Consider the following 23,367-nt stretch of genomic DNA (forward strand, 5'->3'; position numbering starts at 1 on the left):
GGGCTGTGGGGCCGATATCTGTAGGGAGCGGGACTGGGGGATGGCCCCGGTACCGACCCCGGTAGCAGCCCCGTCCTTTCCGATAACCCTGGCCCAGCCCGGCCCCTTCCAGCCGCGGCCGCATCGTTCCGGGGAACGCTTTGTGCGGCGGACCCATGGCGGCCGGGCGGGCTGGGGGTGAGCGCGGCGGAGGCTCCGTTCCCCCTTCCCCGGGCACCTCCACTATCATCTCCTCCGCCTCCAGCACCACCGGGGCCGCAGGAACGGGAATCCACCAACCCCCCCGAGCCGTCCCCGGGGGGAGCGGGGAAGGCTCCGTGGAGAGGGGCCGCTGAGGAGGGGGCTCCCTCCCCCGCTGGGGTTCCCGTGCTTCTCGGGGGGTCCCTGCGGCTCCTCTGCTCTCTGAGGCTCGTCCCAGGCCGGGCATGCTGCTGCCAGGCATTCCCAGCACCCCAGGAGCAGATCTTGCACTTTTGGTTTATTTTCTGACATAATCTGTGCTAAAAACCCAGTTTTGGGCATAAAACTTAATTGTGGCTTCCCCCTTCTGCAGAGGGCAAGGGCTGGTGTGGGGCGAGCCTCACAGGGTCAGGGCAAGACGTGTTGCCCCTTAGCTGTTGTTTAATAATCATTTATGGCCTTTTTTTGCTGTCATGCAGTGGATCTTCATTCTTTGCTGAGGTAGCTGAGAGGAGCAGCTCATCATGCCGACGGTGGTGGTGATGGACGTGTCGCTCTCCATGACACGGCCGGTGTCGGTGGAGGGCTCCGAGGAGTACCAGCGGAAACACCTGGCGGTGCACGGCCTGACCATGCTCTTCGAGCACATGGCGACCAACTACAAGCTGGAGTTCACGGCCTTGGTGGTGTTTTCGTCGCTCTGGGAGCTGATGGTGCCGTTTACAAGAGATTACAACACGCTGCAGGTAGGGTGCACGAAACCTCAGAGCAGTCACTTGTCAATAAATAAAAAAAAAAAGTTACGTGGTTTTATGTTGTCCTGTACACGGTGTCTTCAGCACGGCATTTTATCCTTATTTTAAAGACAGGTGAAATCAATGCATGCGGAGTGTTCCACTACTTAACAAATCATACCTTTGCAGGTGACCTCTGAAGCATTGTTAATTAAGTTAAAAGTAGGGAGTGAGAAAACCAAGAGGAGAGGGTTGAAGTTTTTGTGACACGCTTTTTTCTGTAGTTGTTGATTTACTCTTTGATAAATGGTGAGGCGGACAGGAGTGTTTAGAAAGGTTTTGAGTCTAGTGATTTGGTAGAGAGAAGATGCTTTTAACAGTGCATACCAGTTGAAACAGGGTAAGAATGAGAATGAAGGGGTTTTAGGCCTTGCAGATGTGATGGAAAGTGGAAAGACCGTGGAAAGGGTAGAGTCTGAGAGAGAAATTTGATATGAATGCTGTAAGGCACTGAAAGTCTCAGTCCAATAAAAATTGTACATGTGTATCTGGTTGTCATATATACTATTAAGAAAGAATGATATGTCACTGTCATAGGTCACAACGTATTCATAAAGTTTTCAGTTGTGCAACAGATTTTACAAGATGCTCTCTGTTAGGTTTTTATTTTACTGTTTGAATGCCAGTACATTCTCTTTGGTTAATTTTTCCCTCCTCAGGGAATTTCTGAAAGCCAAGAATCCAAGCGAGCTCCCCTAGCATGTTAGTTTTACAGCTGCACCCTTCTTACTATGTGGTGTTAAGTGTGAAGTTTTCATTCTAAGAAGAAAAGCTGGTTTACGGTTATAGAAACAGGATATGAGTTTTGGATTCTCTTACTCTCTGCCGAAGTGTTTTCGTGAGACAATCTCCTTGTGGCCTACTTTCTGAATCTGTGAGAAGTTGGAGTTATTCTGACACCTGGGAGGATTTTCTAAGCTAAAATCCATTGAGCTGCATTGTGAGGCCACTAAACCTGGCACTCTGAGGTGTCACGTCTTCACGGTCTTTTCAGTGGGCCTTGATGGAGGAAAGAAATATGATTCACTTTGAGCAATGAGGTGGTGGTTTGCAGTACGTTTGGAGCTCTTTGGCTGGAATGTTCAGGAATGCAAAATGTTGTTAATGCTCATATATTACAGAGTAGGATTGGAAATTAATACTTCAAGTTAGACATTGATTCAGTTTTTTACTTTCCTCTTTTTCTCTGAGACATGCAAATACTAGGTAGTAGAGTTCCTTCAAAACTATCTGTTGTAGTTGTCTCATGATGCTGTTCACAATTTCTTCTCTCTCTGTTTTAATCTTTGCAGTTCATATGTAAGCATATAGCCTGTTGTATTGTGTTGCAATGCAGTTGTGCTACAAAGCAAACATACTGGCTTACCACAGAACTGTGAATACTCTATGTTTGCTGGTAGTGATATTTCACCCAGCAATAACTGTGGTGTTTGTTTTTACAGGAAGCTCTAAGTAACATGGATGATTACGACAAAACCTGTTTAGAGTCAGCACTGCTTGGGGTTTGCAATATTGTCCAGCAAGAATGGGGTGCAGCAATTCCTTGCCAGGTATGTTTTCACTGTTGTGAGGATGTAGCATATCCTCAGTACTCCTTGTAAGCTGCAGAAGGACATACACACCTTAAAACTGTAAAATTTGGCTCAAAAGTACTCTTTTGAAGGCTTAGCATTTGATCTGGAGGTGGTGTTCTTTCCCAGGAGCCTTGGTCAGCTTGGAAGGAGTGTAGTCACACCTACAGTAACCTTTCTGCTCTGGTACCTGATGGTTTCCAGGGCTTGTCACAGTTCCAAGTCTCAGACAACAGCACAGAGTACAGCTGAGTGTGTTTTGATCTGTCTTCTCTCCCTACTGAGTCATTCAGCGTGCATCTGCTCACACATTCCATCCAGCCTTTGCAGCTCTCAGCCTTCTGAATTTGCTGTCTCTTATGGCAGAGACTGCTTTTAGCCCTCAATTTTCCGAGATACTATGAGCCTGTTGCTCTTTGGGTTAGGATATAAATTCAGTAATTTTGCAGCTCAGTGAGCTAGGTACAACTCACGAGCAATATTCCTTTCGGAGAAAGAGGGTAGAAGTTGATTGTCTAGACAATGCTTTGTAATCTAACCAGGATAAAAGGCACCTTGGAAAAGCAGTTATTCAACACAAAGAACTAGAAAGATGTAAAAGCCAAGCATAGATTAGATCTCAACAATTTTGTCTCTCATTTGTGTCATGATTTGCTGTACTGGAACTTTGGGTTATTGGGTGATGAAAGGGAGCGGGGAATGTACTGTGCAGAATTTTCTAATAGTAAAAAGCATTGCTGCTGAGCAACAGTTCAGATGGTTAGTGGGGAGATTGAGGATTAAGAGAGAGTAAAAATCTGGCTGTAACAGATGCCTGCTGGGTTCCAGTTGGATTTGATTTTCCTTACCTTTCAGCCAAAAAATAATGCCTGGTGTAGCTGTGCAATGCTGAAAGAGCAGTTATTTTACTCCTCTGGAAATAACTGGGTCTCAGCTGAGTGTGTAGAGTTCCATTATTCAAGGTAACCTATTAGGACAGGTTTCTACAAGAAGTGACAGTAGACTTGCAATTAAGTGGAAAAATGTCTATTTCAAGCTTTCATAGTTCTGCTGCAAAATGTGAGCATGCTGCAGCTGTATTTGTTAGCAAAGAATTACAGTAATTAATACTACCTTTTGTCTGGCTTCTGTGGCCTGTAGTGGAACTTGGGTTGTCCTCCAGCTGCTGCAAAGAAATGATCATAGTTGGCCTTTATCTTCCATCTGAAGGGAAACCTGAAGTTCCCAAATCTGCTAGCAGCAGACTGCTTTTTTGGCTGTATAATCACGGTAGTTCTAGTGTACATTTAAAACTGGGAATGTTCCTGCACAGCGTGGTGTGTTTCTAGCCATAGAATTCAATTTTCAGTGCAACTGCCTAATTGCAATGAAACGTATATTTATCATGCACGTAATTTAATTGCAGTGCTTAAACCTATAATTTCTCATTTATGTACCTGGTTCTGGAAACTTTACTCACAATTCTTTAGTCAGGGTTTTCAGTATAGAAGAGCATGCTGCTAGGAAGACTCCTGAAGTTTTGTCCTCCACAGGTAGAAACATGTCTCTAATTGGAAATGCTAATCTATCCTCTCTCCTTTAAGGTTGTTCTTGTCACTGATGGCTGCTTGGGGATTGGCAGAGGCTCCCTACGACACTCACTAGCTACTCACAACCAGAGGAGTGAAAGCAACCGATTTCCACTGCCTTTCCCATTCCCGTCCAAGTTGTATGTCATGTGCATGGCAAATCTTGAAGAGGTAATGCTGTTAACATATGATTTTTTTCATCATTACAGTGGATAATTATTGTTCTTATCTGATCTAATGATCATATCAGCACAAAACACACTTTTGTATTCTTTTCCTCTTAAAAATTAAATTGTCTTGAAGGAGCTGGAAACTTAGAATTACAAATAAAGCACTAATATTTAAGGTATTCCGGTGCTCTTAAAGACCGAGAGCTTCTGTAGTTATTGGTTGCTTTTTGAAGCAGAACCTAATATGAAAAAGCAATGTATTTTATGTTTCTGGATCAAATACTGCATTTGCTATAATATAAATGCAACATAAGGAATACATTTCCTGGGAGACAAAGAATATTGGTTTATGCAGAAAGGAGTAAGATAAAATTTTACTGTATTGTGTATATTTTCTGAAAACACACTGGTAAAGAAAAAGAGTAAAAAAGCTTAACAAAAACATTTCACTTTATGCTTGTACAGCTTCAGAGCACGGATTCCTTAGACTGCCTGGAACGGCTCATAGATTTAAACAACGGGGAAGGGCAAATCTTTACCATTGATGGACCACTTTGCCTGAAGAATGTCCAGTCTATGTTTGGGTTAGTAGACTTTTAGATAAAATGCCTTTGGAAGCTTTCCAGTTAGTAAAGGAAAACAAACATAACAAAAATCTGATGATATGAGATGTTCTATTTTTTTTTTTTCTTTTAGTGTATGATCTTGTTAACTAAACTTTAATCCTGACCTTTGTTGTTCAAGGTCAGTATTTATTTTAATCATTCTGTAACCAAACCATAAAATCTATTATGATTGGCAGGTAGAAGATACTAATTTCCAGACTTGTTAATTTGCCATCAATATGATAATGTGCTGCTTTGTTTCATAATTTGGCAATGCCAGAACTGACTAGTCACACACACAAACATTTTGGGAGCTTAGTTAGCATGCTTTAGACAAACTATTTTCATTTGATATGTATTATTTTTTCCTTAATGATAACTGATCATGTTCTAGAAAGCTAATAGACCTGGCTTATACACCATTCCATGCTGTTCTCAAGTGTGGCCACTTAACATCTGATGTGCAAGTATTTCCCAGACCAGAACCTTTCATTATAGATGAGGAAATAGACCCCATTCCTAAAGCAATTAATACAGGTAACATTTTTTTTATTGCTTTTTACATAAATCTGTTTGATTTCTACCTTTTCATTACCATCTTTTTTCCTGTATAGTTACTGTTGCACGCGCTTTCTCTCTGAAGATCAATCACTGATCATGTAATTTCTTGGTATATGCTGCTTCAGGGGACGAAAACCTCATCCTGTTTCAGATGTGTACCTGCTGAAAGGGCTGGAGTAGAGCAGAGGCACTTTTAAAACTTAGCATGCCAATTTCTAGGGATAGGGATTGTGGAAGACAGCCACAGACTGCTTTCCACAAATACCTTCATAAGATTAACAGAGGATTAAAGTAGTGTGTTGGAGAAGGGTCTGTATTTTTATATTAGAGTTGCCATTATCAAAAAGATCCCTTATTCTCAGATGAGACAAACTAACATCTTTCTGGAGACCTCTTCAGGGAGTCCACTAGGAGTTAAATTGGGAAGAGTTAGCAAGACAGACGCTTTATAAATCTCAAAGTGTGATTGCACTGTCTTTATTGTTTGTCCTCCTAGCATTTCTCACCAACAGATTATTTTTAAAAACAATTTTGCAAAGAAAACCTTTCTCAGCTCTGCTGTTACTGAACACTGCACCCATGAACGGCAGGTAGTCTGTAGCTAGTCCGTGCCTGTGACTTGTGAACGGATAGGTGCGCACCCCTTGGAGAGAACACTGAGCTTCACTGCTTTGCTTCAAGAGTGAAGTTTCCATTGTAGCATCAAAATTGCTCATGTATTCATATAGGTATGAATGGTTGTGTCATATTAATACCTAGAGACTCCAGTCAAGGTCAGGATTCTGTTGTGCTACCTTAGTCACTGCTTCAGAAACAGTGGTGTAAGAAGTGGTGATGTTAAAATGACTGAATACATTCAATTTCTAATTAGGCTTAAACCTGTTTTCTCCCCACAGATCTAGAAATTGTTGGTTTTGTAGATATAGCTGACATTTCTAGCCCTCCTGTCTTATCCAGACACTTGGTGCTGCCTATTGCACTTAACAGAGGTAAGCAAATTCTTTTTGTTGTAGCAAAAACTGCTTTAAGCTTTTCCTGTAATGGCCATTGTGGTTTCAATTAGAAGCAAAAGCTTCATGTTTTATCAGAGTGCTACATGTTTCTGAGAACACATTTTCATGGTTACATTAAAATTAAAACCTTGAACATAAGCTCTGTCTTTTTTTTTTTTTTTTTTTTTTTTGAATAGCGTGCTCTTTAGGCAATTCGCATGTACACAAAGAAGTGAATTAGTAGAGGGATCGGTGTCCTTATACCATCATTATTAAGAGAGCATACTGAACTAAAAACTACAGATAGTTATGGGTCGTGAAGTAAGTGGTGCAAGATGAAGACTTAATGCCTGTTTCTAATTGCTTCTTGGAATGATTTGTTGTGAAAAATCTGATCTTAACAAGATTGCTCAGTAGTGCTTGAGCATTAATTACCATTCACTGGGTCTGAGTACATATGTATCTTGTGTAGGCTGCAAGGATGGTTAAGCATATCACTGACTTGCAGCTACTTGTCTGCATCAGTGTGTGCTAAGAAAGGTTTCCAATGTCCTTTTGTCATGGCCTTGGAGTGGAGTTAAAAGAAAGTGAGATTTTTCCTGGTAAAGAAGAATGAAAGCACCAGATGTGCTTTCATGTCTTTTAGTGCTTTTAGCCCGCTAGGCCTTTCACCTTAGGAGATATTAAGAGTTAAATCACAGCTGTATTCCAGCTGCTAAAACGTTGTAAGTTTCTCACAATTACCACAAATTGCATAGGGGAGGTGGACTTGAGATTCAGGATCCTTTTGTTTCAGAAGCAGCAATGCTATCCATTGCCAGACTTTTGGTACTTTTGGGTTTCACTTCTCATTTCTTTGAAGTTGAGATTTTGTTTTTGAGTTATTTATTAACGTTGTAAATTTTCATGAATAGAATGTGATAGAAGTAATTATCTAACTTTATAGAGTTATATAACTTTAACATTTGTCTCAACAGTTAACAGCTGTATATTCTATGGGAGTATTAATTAAAGGTTCACTTGTCCAGCAGGCCTGTTTTGATTCAGTCTCATCCAGCTGCAGCAGAAGAATTTGCCAGTCACTGCCACTTCTACCTGCCTTTTATTGCTCCTTTACCTAGAATTACATGCCCTCACCCCAGTTTGCTTCCATGCTGGGAATGAGTTGGGTAACTTAAATGTAAAGCGAGTCTTTGTTAGCCAAACTGATTTTGACTGATACAAGGTAGGGAGTAATTGTACAAAGAGCTCTGTGAGTGGATCAGTGGATCAGGTAGCTGTAAGGTTAGAAAGCGATAGTCTTTTCAGTCTTTGCTGCTGTGAGGGGTGCTGGTGGTTGTGTTCAGAAAGTCTAATATTAAAATACAATCAGTTCTCACAATAGCATGGGTGTGGGGAGAACAAGAGCCTTTCTTAAGAAAGAAAAACACACAAGCAGTTAACAAGTAGCTTCATAGAATTGTGCAATTGTGTTGAAGATGCTTCATGGCAGAGGATACAGGGTGGTAAGCATCGTGGAAATACACTAATGGGACTGAATTTATTTTCATGTCATCTCTTTGTTTGCTTTCTTTTCTCAGAAGGTGATGAGGTGGGACCTGGGATCACAGATGACACCGAAGATGAAAATTCAGCTAATCAGATTGCTGGGAAAATCCCCAACTTCTGTGTTTTGTTGCATGGGAGCCTGAAAGTGGAAGGCATGGTGGCTGTCGTCCAGTTGGGGTATGGAGCTGGATGTCTTCCTGAAAAATCTCTCTTACCTTGCTTATTTATGCTTTACTCTGTAGAGAATTCTCCATTACTAGGTAAAGCTGTGGATTTTTAATGGTAGATCTCTTTCTGCCAGTATAAATTACAAATACACACAGTGGAAGGGAGACAAATTCTGGGTTAAGAGGGATATAAAGTGTTTTTTTCAGCCTTTGGGATTTGCTCTTTTCAATAGGCCAGAGTGGTATGGAATGCTCTATTCACAAGCTGATAGCAAGAAGAAATCAAACCTCATGATGTCACTCTTTGAACCTGGTCCTGAGCCCCTTCCATGGCTAGGGAAGATGGCACAGCTTGGACCTATTTCAGGTACTGGTTACACTCCTTTGAATAACTCTTGTGCATTCAGTATTTTCTTGTGAGAATGACCAGGGCAGATATTACTCACTAAGTCTTTTTCCTTTTTTCTTCCAGATGCAAAAGAAAATCCATACGGAGATGATGACAATAAGAGCCCTTTTCCCTTGCAACCCAAGAACAAGCGCAGTTATGCACAGAATGTTACTGTATGGATTAAACCAAGTGGCCTCCAGGTAATGATACAGGTTTTGGACTTGGTGCTTTACTATGAACAGCGGTAGCTAGCTAAGCAGAAAGTTGGAGTCCGTGTGTTGTCCATTTAATGTAATGGCTTTGTTGTTTTTTTTTTTTATAAACTCTTTAAAATGTCATGATTAAAATGCAACCAGAAAGCTTATGATGTTTAATGAAAGCCGCATCTCCAGTGTAGCATCTGGCTTAGTTTATTAGATTTAGTATAATTACCATTTATGTTTCAGTCTTTGTGAGCTGCAGTCTTGTCAATGGTCAGGATTATTTATCAATATAGTTGAGGATTTTTTTTTCTGCAGCTGCCAAGATTTTTTCTATTTTTTTCTGCAGACTGATGTACAGAAGATCTTGAGAAATGCAAGAAAACTCCCTGAAAAAACTCAAACCTTCTATAAAGTGAGTAATATTACTGGTCTGCCCAAATTTGATCTATAGTGATAGTGGTGCATCTGACAGAAGAGCACGTGCTGTCAGTTGTCTGTGGGATGTTCTGTGCAGGGCTTATAGGGCTCTGCAGAAATGCACATTGTTCTGTAGAGTCATTGTGGGTCCATTTTACGGATTAGTGAAGGTGAGACACCGGAGTCTGGTTTCCTGACATTGCATTCTGTCAGGGTGATGCAGAATATCATGTTTACAGGTGCCCCTCATGATCCCTGCTACCTCAATGGTGAACTTTTATGCAGATTTTATGCTGTTGTCCAGGCAGAAATAGACTGAGGGATCAGAGAGGAATAAGAACACATGTCATTCTGAATCTCAAAATATCTCCTACAATTTCTTCTGCAAGTGAAGCAGAAAAACACAAAATTCCAGGCACTCTTAGTCATATCGTAACAGTCTGTAATCTAGACTGTATCTGGAAGTAATTGTTGGTCCTCTTGTAAGCGAAGTACTGAAGCAGTTTATTATTGTAGCCCCAGAGACTTCAAGAATGAATACACTGACTAAATGCACACAAGCACTCATCACAGTTTACAGTGAAGAAAAATCAATATATACATGTTTATACATTTTGCTGGATGCTATGGTTAGAGGCAGCAGTCAGTGAAGCCCAACTTGGAAGCCACTCTCAGCATGCACACAGGGGGAATAGGCAGGCACAACAGCTGAACGCACAGAAGGGTGAAGGAAGAAGTAAAGAGTTTCTAAGAAGGGATGAAGGGAAAACCAGCTATTTAGCTGTGCCACTATAATCCTCAGCCCTGAAACATTTTTCATGTCATGAGCAGGTGGGCAGCTGCCAGCAGTTCTACTAACTATTCAGGTTATTTTCCTTATAGTGAATAAGCTTACCTTTAAAAACAAAAAAAAAGTAAAACATTTTATATGAAGGGTCACAGCGGCTTTACAAGGAGTTTTTGTTCTTTGCAGGAACTGAACCGTTTACGAAAGGCAGCTCTGGCCTTTGGCTTTTTGGACCTCTTGAAAGGTGTGGCAGACATGCTGGAGCGGGAGTGCACACTGCTGCCTGACACAGCTCATCCCGATGCAGCGTTTCAGCTCACGCATGCTGCTCAGCAGCTTAAAGTGGCAAGTACTGGGGCTTCTGAATACGCTGCCTACGATCATAACATTGCTCCACTGCAGACAGACTTTCCCAGTACTGGCACTGAAAGAATGTGAAGTCTCCAGTTTGGGAACTTCTACAGATTAAGACTCAAATTGCTCAAATTTTCTTGTCCTGTTTACTTTCTGGGGCCGCTTTAATTACTGGCTGGAGAACTCCCTATTCAAACAGGGGCCCTTTACTTGCATCGATGCTTTCTTAAGTGTAACTAATCTGTGGTGGCTTCAGTCAGGCCTGGAAACTAGAAAGTGTCCCAGAGTCGCTTCCTTAGTACATGTGAGGAGAGAAAGAAAATGCCATCACAGGCCTCACTCCTTGTGGCTTTTGGCCTCCCAAGAATGTGGTTACTAGATAACAGAAATCACTGGCAAAAGCATCCTAAAAGGCAGCTACTATTATTTTATACATGGAATTGATCAGTCCAAAGAAAACATGCGAGAATCACTCTGCAAAATCAGATACAGAGCTAATTTCAGGGTATTGTCACTAATTGTGTGCCCACCGTGAAAGCTAGCCTGTACCGCAGTAATGAACATTATCACTGGCATTGCAGTGCTGATACTTGTAAAAGTAACTTAATCTTTTGAGACAATTTTTTTTATTTGTGTAATATTAATAAAGAGTAATTCTTCAGGAAAACTCAAGTTGGTTTCGCTCCATTTTCATAGCAACCTTACTGGGTGCATGCTTAGGCATGCACAGGCCTAAAACATCGACCTGGTGATGGTTGGATGTCAGCTCTTTATCATGAGCAGTCAGCTCTTTATCATTGAGTAGTAAATTATACAACTTAATGCATTCAGGGAAAAGAGCAAATAACTGAACTCAAAGCAAAATCTGGTTGTAAATCTTTATTAATAGAAACACATTCTTTCTGAAGGACTAAAACTCAGTAGTGTAAGATCCATTACAGCTCGCACTAGGTACCACAGTTTCACTGAGAAATATCATGTATGAGTACATATGGATTTTATAACAGAAGTTTAAATGCCCAGTAATTAAAGTATGAAAGTGATCTTTGCTGTTCCAAGTCAGCTAGTTCAGTCCTTTGACATACTTCAAACATATGTACAGTGTGTGCTGTAGTGAAAGTGTGTAAATAACGCCCAGCTCTTCTGAGAAAGTTACCTGCACTCTTCTTTGCAACTGAGCCTCAAGTATCTCTAAAGATAAATTGCATCATGCCTCTTGTTGACAAAACACAATTGTGAAATGCAGTGTGGAGCTTGTACCAGCTCTTTTTTTATAATCTCTTTACAACGTTATTTTCTTTCCTTTACAGTAGCAATCACTGGGGCCGTGTCACAAATAGTAAGCTGTTTGTTATCTTTAAGTATAGAAAATAACTTTCTGGAGGATTCACGTCATTTTACAGTAGAAAAAGATAATGCAAGTAGTAAAATGGCACGATGCTAATCTCAGCTTCAGTGCCTGATCTGGATTGCTGGCTTTGCTTTGCTTTGCATTGCCCTGGGGGAAGCAGCAGTTGTGAAGCAACCTGTTTATAGCCACAACATGGTTTTAGAGCACACCTGCAGTATACTCCCTAAACTTCATTGAATGGGCCAGAGGGGTCTGGAATCGATTGGAGGAGGCTAGGTGTCAGAAGGGCATGCTGAAATGAAGCCAGCTGAAATGAAGGTTTCCAGGTGAGAGACAGCATGTCCTGGAATGGAAGGGGAACAGATCTTGTTTTTATTTAAAGCAAGCACAGAGGAAATAGGGCCCCTTTTCCCTTTTTACTAAGTTTTAAGTAGAAAAGCAGTTGTTGTTGCCTTTCCAAAGGCTATAAATGCAGGAGCTACAGCTGTGGCAGGAACAATCAGAGGTGTTCGGTATTTCCATTTCTATGACAGGGAGGGAGGTGTTCTGGCTTTCACATGCTAGGAGAAAGCTGGTACCCGTGTTTCCTTGTTTCCTTATTTTTCAGTGCTTGCATTATCAGGAAAGCATTTCTGACCATGGGACAGAGCTGCAGCTTCCTTTTCCTACTGACTACTACAGGTATATGGGTGTTGCTATGCTCCATACAATGCCCCTATTTTGTTCAGACTAAACTAGAGACGGATTAAAGGGGTATGTAGCATTTAAATTGACATCAGCCAGCTACTTCTGGTTTTAATTCTGCAACATCAGTATACTGCCCAAAAAAGGGGGGCGTGAGGGCAGAGCAAGTTTACCCCTACCGTTAATATACACCCAAACATTGTTCACAGTGGTCTCAGACTGTGCTCCTCGTGCCACCACAAAGCCCCCCAGGAACAGCATGGGCCAGCCAGCAGTATATCCCAACATCAGAAGCCTTATCTGCATGCAATATTGAAAGAGCAAATACCCAATTAAAAGATAAACGCTATTTCTATTTAGTGCTGCTCCACTGTTTAAAAGCATATTATATGCAGATAATTGCAGATAATAGGGTTTCTTTCTAACATGGCAGTTCATAGGATACAAGTTTAAATGTAACCGTTCAGTGGTAAATGTCATGCATATGTATGATTGAAAGGGAACAAAATACAGTATATGGGAATGTTACCTGAATTCACTATGAAATCATGAAATAGAGTATGATCATTTAATTTTACAAAATTCTTTAAATTACAGTGGCTAAAACCATAAGAATTAGAGGCTTATCTTTTCATTAAGTTAAATAAGAAAGCAGTGCAGTCCTCCTTTACTTCATCTTTCTCTTCTTTGGTCCAAGGTGCTGTTTCCTTTGCTTGTAGAGATAACGGAAGTTTACAAATACCCCTGAAAAAGAATGAAGTGCTTAGGTTGGATGCTATTGCATCACTTCAAAGCTAAATGGCTGTACCAAATTAAAAAAAAAATAGTAATAAACACACAAGGGTTTAGGAGCATACATAGCATTGATAGCTAATGCTTGTATTTTCTTGTTGGATTAGGTGGGAGTTCCTGCACAGGTTGCTTGGTACTGAGGCTGCTCATTCAGAGGCTTGGTTTGTCACTTTTACAAAGCTGCCAACACCAGCTGTGCAGAGCTGAGAAAGGATCAAACAAGTGTTTCAGACTGAATCTCTCCTGAAGGTATTCTTTAGGCAATGTTTGCAATAGGGAGAAATCTAGTGAAAGTTCAGTTCAAAATTCTAGGTGAAATTCATCCTTCCTGACTAAAGAGAAGTCTGGCTGTGCAGACATACTGAGTGTGCATATGATGTTATCTTACGTTTAGAAATGTAACACAAGAAACCACATAAGGTCGATGCACTGTTCTTCTTTAAATATACTACTACTTAAAAAGCCTTCTATAAGCAGTTTTAATTTGGCATTATGTTTAGATTTCCACTAAATCATTCTGAAGCTCAAATAACATGTAACAGGGTGAAACTAAGCAATAGTGAGATTATAAGTAACATGTAAAAAGTTCACTTTTAACCTGAGTCAGCTGTAGATAATCCTGCTAACCTGTTACTAAGGTCTCCTCCTTAGGGGCTAACCAGTGCTAATTGTAGGTGTGTTCCCCTTATCTTTGACAACTTATATAAAACAAGAAACAGGACAGTGCTTAGTCTCAAACAATTTTTTGCTGCATGATCCCAGAAATACAGAAATTTAACTTTTCTAGGAGAAATATACTTAGTAAGAGAAATTTGGCTTTTTAATTTCAGTAGTGAGAAATACAATTAAGTATCTTACCTAAAAACAAGGCTATAAGGTATAACTGAAGCAAGAATGAAAACTGGATTGTGACATTCAGTGGATTTGGCAATCCCAGACTAAATTTCCCTGTTTCACTGAAGATTGGAATGGACTGAATGAGACAGACAGCTGAAAACAGAAAGATGTGGTTATCATACAAGTAGGATATACGGTTGCCTAGCCCCCACCGACTTTGTAAAGATGTTCCCTTATTTACTAGCTCTCATTATTTTGTGTTACTTCTGAACCCATTTTAAAGCTAACTTTAGACATGCAGTATGATGGTAAGCAGGTAGCTCAGGCAGTAGTTTAGCCATAAAAGTCTCACCACGATAAACTTGCCTGGTGAGACACTTCTTGTACACAACTACTTGGCTGGCTGAGCTTTCACCAGCAGTATTTACCGTGCAGCAATGCCCACAGCAATGAAACAGACATAGTCTTTCCTGTACCTGGGGTTGGGCAATGCACTGCCTACTCCTGGCTCATAGAAACAGGCTCTGACAGGTAATGATTACAACACATTTCCTACATCTAGAAGCTGAGCAGTGATATGCATATTAAAAATTTTAAAAGAAGAAAATCCAGACCCGTTAAGACAGCAGAGTTTGCTGTGAAGCCCCCTCCCCTCTAGAGGAGGGGCAACAAGAAGATTAGGGGCCCACCTCTCCGTGGAGCTGGCGCTCTCAGAGCAAGCAGCAAGGGAGCAGAGCCCCATCAGGCAAGCACCGTGCCTGTCTCAGAAACAGGCTGTGCTGCTTTCAGGGGAACAATCAGCCCCTGCCTGTCCTGTGCAATGATTTACAAGATAACATCAAAATTGGTAAGCTGGTGTGAACCCAAGCTAGACTGACCAAGTCAGGTCTAGCAGACAAAAGCAAATACAGTGCCTCGGATCAGCAGAGGGAAGCGAGCGTTGTCTTCCTGTAACGCTTGCATGGTCTGCAGCGCACGCTTGGTCACTTTGTTCCGCTAACCTTTTGTTGCCTTTACTTTCCTCTCCAGTGCCCAAAACGATGACTTCTGTTCACATTAAATTGAGAAAATGTTTGGTTCAGTAAGAAAGATAAAAACGCTTACATTTGGTTCAGCTCAAAGCAAAGGGCTATTTATCTGTTATTCTATTCTATTAATTTTTAGTCCAGCAGCCAAACCAAAAATGGAATTATTTGCCCAGCCTTAATCTTGATTATTACAGGTTTTTTTAAATACCTTCAGCCAAGCCTCCTAAAGGGTAGAGAGGGATCCAGGTGGTGTAACGGAGCCAGGTAAGTGGTTTCCATTCAATACCAATGCATGAAAGCATGTAATATGGATACCTAAAGCCAATTCAGTGTTAGAAGAAACAGCATTTAAAATGCAAGCTGCTAATAGAATTAGTCTTACACGTATCTGCAGTGTAGAATAGTCAATATAATTCCCAAGCAGCACAAGAATATTTTAAAAATGTACCTGTTGCTTATGATGGACGCTTTTTCTTTGGACACCATTATTTGGTAGTTTACAGAATGCTGTTACTCTAATCATACGGATGAATTTAACTGCCTCACTTGCCTAACAAACCTTTAAAATACTTTACTTTTTAAAGAGAAACAGAGCACAGTGCACCTCATTTAATCCTTAAAGTAAGTAAAGGATTAAGGAAGTAATCATTCAATTTAAGAATACTTCTAGAGGGCTGAATTTCCCAAGGGAAAGCAACAGGTTATCCTTAACTCAGGGTAGTATTATCTTCTATGCTCCCATCTCATCCCAACTTCTGGCAGATTGAGTAACCTAGGGAAGGCTACAGAATTCTTGCGAAGAGCTAGATGGTTCTGCCCACACCTGCTAATGGAAAAATCCCACAAACCTGAACAGCTCAATGATACTCCAGAAATAAAACACGAAGAACACCACAGCTTTGCTCTGCATTTCCTCTAAGCTTCCCAGGACAACAAACAAAATGAAGTTTCTTCCAAATACCTGTTTAAGAAAAACAAATTAAGGAATACTCACACCCTCCACCCTCTGTCAAGAGAAAGCAAGACCTTGCTGTCAGCAGCATGCAGGTTATCTACTATTCCAGTGCGAAACAGGTCCGTGCTCAGCACATAACCAGGCAGCTGAGCTGTCACCTGCTTTTTTGAGCACACCTTTTTAACTCTCTATTTAGGTCCATGGTACCTATTCGTAAGTCATCTAGCTTCATTTTTTATTCACAACTACCACAGTCAGGATAAAAAGGGCACTGGAACCAAATCAGAATCATGTAGTTTTTGTCAGCTACTTCTTGCTTTCGTTGTCCCAAAGTACTCTACACAGGTGTTAGAAGAGAGCCTGCCACAACTAAGGCTGGGAAACTTGGATTTCTACCTCTGGGGTAACATTCTCTAGTTCAGTGCCAGAGAGGTTGTACCACTTATCTTAGGAGAGTCAAGACAGTGAAGTAAAATACAGATTTACTTTAAACATGGGAGGAACAAGGAGAAGAATTCTAAAATATTACCTGGATTATAGCAGGTATCAGCGGTGATCTGACTAGCCCTATTAGTGAGTTCACGACTTCCATTAATGCCAGGGTCTGACAGAAATACATCATGTCAGAAATAGTGTGAAATGTATCATAGAAGGAATCTGTAAGACAGAAAACCATTTTAAAGACAAATGAATTTCAACGTTCAGAAAGCTGGGGCAGCAGCATAGCTTCTGATAACAGGAATCTATTTATATTTGAAGCAGCATTATGCGTAATTACACTTCACAGACCTTACCTTGAAGTCCCAGCAGTTAGGCCAGAAGCACTGCTCAAGTGCTCTGTTTCACACACAAAGGGATCAAGAGCTATTACAGTAATTACTACCAAAAAAAAAGTGATAGCACTGTACTGCAACAGAACGTAGGATTCTCACTTCAAAATATTTTGCCCGGGTCATTTTCAAAAAGACTGGCACTGCAGTTAAGCGAGATGTTCTCTTTCAACTGAATTCTTCAGTTGTAATCTTGGCAGAGTACAAGCATCATTCATCAGAATACACAACTGTCATTTCAGCGTCTTCCTATCCCTGACACTGTGATGGTTTTTGAGAGGCTTTTGTTGTGCACTTCAGTGGTGCATTTACTGTTTCATTTCCTACATGTGTCTTCCTTTAGACTTAACTATTTAGGAAGTGTTAAAAGCAACACTAGAAACAGAACAATCCCCTGCAATGTGAATAAAACAGTGCTTATTACTTGCCTTTTCCTAAGATGAAGAGTCGTACTGTCATGTTCACAAAAATCCAAGAGAATCCCAAAAACTGCACGAGATTATACATGATTAAGTATCCTTTCTTCAGGTGTTTGAAAGCTAAAATCAATAAACACATCAGATGAGCAGAGTACAATGGTAACGCTCCTGCAAAGATTAGAGCTGCAAACCAGGCTTTCTGTGAGAACCCAGAATACAAGAAGGGGAATTATTGATTTTGATACGACGATAGCTGTGTGCATTGTGGGCTCTGCCTGCTTTTACCATCAACTACTAGAAATGAAGCCTTGCTAGTCAGATTTTTAAATTTTACTGCATTTTTACTGAATTTCTAAATGGTGTAATACAAAGATCCCCCTCCAAGATGCACCAAGCCAGTCAAAATTGCTCCGTGAGAGTTGAGGCTCACGTGTCTGAGCAACAGAAGCTTTCTAACCCCCAGCTTACTAGAAAGGTACGGTTACTTACGGTCTTTTGGGACTCTGGATTCTATTTTCATTTTGCTAATCTTTTCTTCTTCCTTAAGATGAAGGATAAGGTTTTAGCAAGTGTTACTGTAATTAGCAACTGATTTGATAACTATCCTACTGCAAAGCTAGCGGGTTTAAACCTCAGCTAAGCAGCCACTTGCTAGAAGGTTTAAATGTTCACCTGCATAAAACAGAGCACGTTTCTCACCCAGAAAGAAAGCAGAGGGTGTTAACTGGTTATCCTGCTTTCACTAGGTATTATGTTAGGTGCTTTTGCTGAAAAGACAGCTGTTTTCTGTGTTAATTCTTAATTACTGCTGCTTCTTAGAACTGTTCCTTAAGACATTTCATGACCCACTAGAGACCTGATGGAAACAGCATCGAGCCCTGGCTCTGTGTGTGCCCTGCACTGCTGCTTTCTGCTTTCTGGCATTGCAGCAGCCCTTTCTCCTCAGTGGCTGTGAAGGGGAACAGGGCAGTGTTTGTTTTAAAAGTTAGCAGAAATGTGCTCTGTTCAAGTGCTTTCCAAGATGGGCTTTCACTTCCCTGCTGTATTAAGCTGCTCGAGGTAACCACATGGTGGGAACGCACGGTCAGGGCCAGCCCAGCAGCTCAGGAAACAGCACACACAGAAACTGAAAGCTCTGCTTTTCAGACAAGCCACATCCAGGACTGGTGTCTCTGGGCTTCACGTGTCCCACTGACATAAATGGATCGGGACATGGGACTGCTAGGGCGTAGGGCAGGAGGTGCAAGCCTTCAGGTGCAGGCTCAGCCGGCGCTGACCTGGTGTGCAGCCAACAGTTCAGATTCAAACTGCTGCTCCTCTTAGCCAGAAGTGTGCCTTTTTCTGAATTCCTGCTAAAATCTGAGCTGCTTAACCAATTCTACCTGGCACCTGTATGAAAAAGCATCAGCAGCAAGCACACCAGACAACTGCAGCTAAACAAAAGCTCACATGCAGGTGAACAGCTATCCTTGCTCTGAAGCTGGCTGCACAAGCCCCACGTGCCCGCAGCACTGACCTTCTCCCTCAGTTCCATTTCAGCATCCGATTCATCTAACCAGCGGTCGAAGTCAGGAGCTAGGAAGAGCGGGCGCTTCTCCTGCTTGGTGAGCCTCTCCCACCAGTTACTCTCCTTCTTCTGCACGGTGATGTTCAGCTGCCTTTGAGTCACCCTGCACACGGGCTGAGGGCAGACACAAGAGCAGACATCAACAAAAGCCCTAAGAAACAAGCTCTGGGACTGAAACCATAAGGTAAGGGACTTGTGATTCGATCGTAACCGGCTGGGAAGCCTGCTCAGCACCACTGCATCCCACCACACAGAGCAGGACCCTGGCACTAGCCACCCGTACTGCCACCGTCAGATCCCTCTGCACCTCCAGCCCACACCAGGGTGCTCTGCCCGAAACTGCTTCTTAAACGCAGTTGAAACTGATGCAGGAGAGCCATGACCTGCGTTCTTAACTGAGCATGTTCTTTGGAGCTCCTGTCAAGGCTGTCTGGATGCTCCCAGGACATCTGAAGGCTGCAGCTGTAACTCACAGCTGCTAACGCCTGCTCCGTGCCCAGCAGAGGCTCCATCTCTCACTGGTGGCCAGCTCGGTGCCAGCGAGCAGCACTCAAGGTGCACACCAAAGCTAGAAGAGAAAACCCTGGAGAAAACCCTATGCCCTGGTCCCCACCATATGTAGTCACCCAGATTTCAGAGTTGACCCTCCTGCAGGCACCCAGCTCCTTCCAAGGTGACTCGGGGTGACTACTAGACTTTTGGAAGGATGCTGCAGAGGCAAGGGCTTGCTGTCCTGGCTCACAGCACCGCTGGGACAAACACGGGTGGCAGCGGTGCCTCTCCCCACGCCATGCACCTGCTGCTTCCCAGGACAGGTGACAAACAGGCGAGTGGATCCTGGAAGCCAGGCACGTTATCTGTAGCTCCCACCAGGTATCCAATAGCAGACAGGAGAAACCTGCCTGCTGACCACTCGTTTCAGGAGACAAAACGAGTTCAGACCCCAGAAATTCACCCTCTGGCCCTCGGCTCTGTTGCACAGAGGGAATGATCCCTTCCTTGCCGAAGCAGCAGAGCCAAACCACGGCTCCTAGCGTGACTGCTGGCAGCCAGGAATAAGCAGCACAAATCCTCCGCCGGGAGCAGAGCCCAGAGTTTCCCTGTGCCCCTGATGGCTTTGAGAGGTGAAGCCAGACTTCACAGCCACCTGCAAAGGCTTGCCCTCCCAGCCACGCTCTCTATCAGACTACAACAGCAATTAAAACAACATTTTGCAATAGGACCTGCAGTATCTGTACTGGCAACCTAAGGAATTTGCACAAGTCAAAAGCAACAGTTCCCATGACTTTCCTTTGGAAAAGCAGCCAGGAAACATCACACTGACACTGTACCACGGTGTTCCCCTCCTCTCCAAGGCAAGGTTGCATCAGGAAAATCATTGCCAGATTCTCCCATTCTTTTGCTGCTTTAAATCCCTATTAGAAAATACAACTACCGTGTAACAGCCATGGTAAATGTAAGACTCTGTTTCTATTAAAATTTACCCATGCGAGAGCTAGCTCCAGTGAGATTTGCACTAAGGCAGAACAGTGGCTGAGCACAGGGACCGAGGACTGCCACAGACAGCATTTAGGCTGTTGGCAGTTACAGTCATCAAGAAAATCTAACAGCACATTGTAGACTTCATGCAAAGCCATTTTCCTTCCATATTTCTCAATAAGTTATCTCCCATTTACAATAGTTAGAAAAGAGAAAAAAAAAATACCTACTTTAGGCTCGACTGGTTCTAGGAACTCGATCTGAAATTCGTAGATGTTGTCCCCTTTGGCACCATGACCCTGTGCTAAAAAACAAAAATTAACGATCAGCACCAAGGGCCTAGCAAGATCCACATTCCTTGTCTGCAGAGGACACTTTCCACACAGAAACATTCAACTTTTATTTTTAACAGTGCCTTCCCCTGCCTTGCTGGGAGGGAGGATGAAGCCCCAAAGCGAGGAGCCGCTCAGAGGCGCAGCAGCTGGGCTCAGCACCTCTGCACAGTGCTGGGAAAGCACCTGCAGCGCAAAGCCTGCAGAAGAGGAGCCCAAAAGGCTGCCTGGGCACGGTGTGAGCCCAGCTGAAAAGCTGCCGTGCTGCGTGACCAGGGCGAGCGGTCACCGGTGGGAGTGAAACTCGCACTCCAAGTTTCCTTTCCACCCCTGCGTGCTGTAAACTGATCCCGAAGTGAACAGATGTGCAGCCATACCCTATCGAATGGCTCACCAAGGAGGCTGCATTTAGCAGATTTCGGAGAAAACGACCAAATAAACGACCAAACCCCAATAAAAGCACGTCCCCAGCAGCACCCTGACGAGCCACAGCAGCCCCTGTGGCTGCCAGACTGAAACAAAACGGCCTTTGGGGCAGGGATCTGCTTTACCTTCCAAATCGCACGCCAGTTCCTGGAGCAGCCCTTTGATAACGCTCACAAACGAGGTCTTTATGAAAGGAAAAGGGCTGCGCTGCTGGGGCTGGGGTGAGGCAGAGATGCGGGGAAATATCCCTGCCATTTAAATGCGGGGTGGGATGTTTTCCCTATTAGATAAGATAGGGCCGGTGGTGAAATGCAGGGGGCTGCGTGTGGGCGTGCTTTGAGCCCTGTGGTCTGTGCCTGGCACGTGGGGAATTGCAGGCGAGGGCCGGCCACCTACCTCTGAAGTGGAGCACGTTGTCGGTGATGGTGATGTCCGGGTTCTGGGGAGAGAGGAGAGCCTTGGAGGGGGCCTTGGCGGGCAGCGTGCCCCGTTACCGTGCCCTGTCCCACCCCTCTGTGCCCAGCCGGTACCGAGAGGAGAGTGCGGTGCCTCGGGGGGACACCGGGACTGCTGCTGCTGCTCCTGCCCCGCTCACCCTCACCCTGATCCCAAGCTCACCCCCACAGTGATCCTACCGCCAACCTCGCCCCAATCCCATCATCACCCTCACCCCAATCCTGTCATCACCTTGATCCCACTGTCAGTGATCCCACCACCTCCCTCACCCAATCCCATCCTAATCCCACCCCTCTCATCCAATCCCAACCTAATCCCACCCCAATCCCACTTCCCTCACCCCAATCCCACCTCCCTCACCTTAATCTCACCCCCCTCACCCCAATCCCACCTCCCTCACGCCAATCTCACCCCAATCCCACCCCCCTCCCCCCAGCCCCCCTTTAATCCCACCTCCCTCACCCCAATCTCACCTTAATCCCACCTCCCTCACCCCAATCTCACCCCAATCCCACCCCAATCTCCCTTTAATCCCACCTCCCTCACCCCAATCCCACCTCCCTCACCCCAATCTCACCCCAATCTCTCCCCAGTCCCCCCTTGGTCCCCCCCTCACCCCAATCCCACCCCTCACCGCCCCCCTCACCCCAACCCCAACCCCCCTCCCCCGCCCTCCCCCGAGCAGCGGCCACCCCGGGTGCCGGTGCCGGTGCGTGTGGCGGTGCGGGGCGGGTACCCGCACGTCGCTGAGCTCCACCCGCAGGTACAGCTCCCGGTGCCGCTGCGCCCAGTGCACATGCGGCCGCAGGCTGGGCCCCGCCATGGCGCCCCCCCCTCCCCCGCCCGCCGCGGGCCCGGCACCAAGCGGCGGCGGCGGCTCCCGGTGCGCCTGCGCCCGGGGCGGGAGGGCGGTAGTGCGCATGCGCGCTGCGCTGAGGGAGGCAGGGAGGGAGGAGGGGCTGTGGGAGAGGGAGGGTGTTGTGGTGGCTCCGCGCCGCTTTATGGCCGGTTCACCCCTCTGAGGTGGTTTTGGGATGGGGAGCTGCCCCCGGCTGTGTTTTGATGTGTCGGGGCTCGGCTTCGTCTCACGGAGCTGCCTGTGGTTGGGTTGGGAGAGAGGCTGGCTGTGGGAATTGGGGTGTAATCGCTGTGGGGTGTGGGGGTCCTGCTGCACTGTGCCCCGTTTGGGGGCGCTGATCCCGCCGAGAAACCCCAAAACTGTGCGGCACCAGGACAAACTGCCCGGGGGGGTCATCTGCAGCGACAGGGCCTTGGTGGCGGTCAGAGGGACATGCACCTACAGAGCAGCGGCTCTGCTTTACGGGGGAAAGCAAATTTATATTCTATATCTGGTGTATAATAGATAAATTTATGTTATCTATCTGTGCTGCAGCCTAAGGGTGCTTTGGGCTCAACGCGTGTGTCAGCCCCAGTGTTGTGCATGGGGTTGTTGCACACCCCAACATCACTCACGGTGTTGTTGCACACCCCAGCGTTGAACACACAGTAGTTGCATGCCCTGGGATTGTCCACAGGGTTGTTGCACACCCTAGCATCACACATGGGGTATTGCACACCCTGATGTCACTCACAGGGCTGTTGCACACCCCAGTTTTGTGCACAGGGCTGTTGCACACCCAGCGTTACACACGAGGCTGTTGAACTCCCGAGCACCACGCATGAAGCTGTTGCACACCCTGCCATTACACAGGGGGCTGTTGCACACCCCGCTGTCACTCACTGGGTTGTTACACACCTAGCGTTGTACGCGGAGCTCTTGCACACCCAGCCTCACGCCCAGGCCTGTCACAAACCCGGCAGGCGGCGCCCACAGCTCCCCAGCTCCTCCCGGCTCCGCTTCCTCCAGGCCGGCGGAGGGCGCCCGGTTGGGCCCGGCCCGGTG

General features: G+C 44.5%; 2 protein-coding genes across 3 annotated transcripts; one reads left to right on the forward strand and one right to left on the reverse strand.

Annotated features, from left to right (window-relative positions):
- Positions 1-36: 36 nt before the first annotated feature.
- INTS14 (integrator complex subunit 14) lies at positions 37-10,977 on the forward strand. The gene is made up of 12 exons (XM_084532763.1): positions 37-177; positions 660-926; positions 2,417-2,524; positions 4,129-4,284; positions 4,749-4,867; positions 5,283-5,425; positions 6,346-6,438; positions 8,022-8,166; positions 8,390-8,523; positions 8,629-8,747; positions 9,097-9,162; positions 10,141-10,977. The coding sequence occupies exons 2-12, from the start codon at positions 705-707 to the stop codon at positions 10,390-10,392; spliced, it is 1,557 nt and encodes a 518-aa protein (XP_084388889.1). The 5' UTR covers positions 37-177; positions 660-704; the 3' UTR covers positions 10,393-10,977.
- Positions 10,978-11,172: 195 nt separating this feature from the next.
- On the reverse strand, positions 11,173-22,352 carry HACD3 (3-hydroxyacyl-CoA dehydratase 3). 2 transcript variants are annotated; one of them, XR_014696989.1, is made up of 12 exons: positions 22,201-22,352; positions 21,405-21,447; positions 20,481-20,554; positions 18,721-18,885; positions 17,694-17,745; positions 17,214-17,324; positions 16,485-16,612; positions 15,849-15,961; positions 15,209-15,315; positions 14,974-15,019; positions 13,994-14,125; positions 11,173-13,087 (listed from the first exon to the last, which is right to left on the reverse strand). XR_014696989.1 is itself a non-coding variant. In XM_084532764.1 (11 exons), the coding sequence occupies exons 1-11, from the start codon at positions 22,285-22,287 to the stop codon at positions 13,011-13,013; spliced, it is 1,089 nt and encodes a 362-aa protein (XP_084388890.1). In that variant the 5' UTR covers positions 22,288-22,352; the 3' UTR covers positions 11,173-13,010. The 2 variants fall into 2 exon arrangements, 1 of the variants encoding a protein (XP_084388890.1); XM_084532764.1 differs by lacking the exon at positions 14,974-15,019.
- Between the last annotated feature and the right edge of the window lie 1,015 nt (positions 22,353-23,367).

Source organism: Aythya ferina (genome assembly GCF_964211825.1).
Source record: "Aythya ferina genome assembly, chromosome: 11".
In the NCBI taxonomy this organism is placed as follows: domain Eukaryota; kingdom Metazoa; phylum Chordata; class Aves; order Anseriformes; family Anatidae; genus Aythya; species Aythya ferina.

What these genes read in the sequence shown, in the direction of transcription:
- INTS14 (XM_084532763.1), top strand. Translation starts at nt 705, where the DNA reads ATGCCGACGGTGGTGGTGATGGACGTGTCGCTCTCCATGACACGGCCG. An exon ending in GTGCAGCAATTCCTTGCCAG is followed by an intron (nt 2,525 to 4,128) that starts GTATGTTTTCAC and finishes CTCTCCTTTAAG; the next exon opens with GTTGTTCTTGTCACTGATGG. An exon ending in GCATGGCAAATCTTGAAGAG is followed by an intron (nt 4,285 to 4,748) that starts GTAATGCTGTTA and finishes ATGCTTGTACAG; the next exon opens with CTTCAGAGCACGGATTCCTT.
- HACD3 (XM_084532764.1), bottom strand. Translation starts at nt 22,287, where the DNA reads ATGGCGGGGCCCAGCCTGCGGCCGCATGTGCACTGGGCGCAGCGGCAC. An exon ending in TTTAGGAGGCTTGGCTGAAG is followed by an intron (nt 14,126 to 15,208) that starts GTATTTAAAAAA and finishes TTCTGTTTTCAG; the next exon opens with CTGTCTGTCTCATTCAGTCC. An exon ending in CCTTATAGCCTTGTTTTTAG is followed by an intron (nt 13,088 to 13,993) that starts GTAAGATACTTA and finishes ATTCTTTTTCAG; the next exon opens with GGGTATTTGTAAACTTCCGT.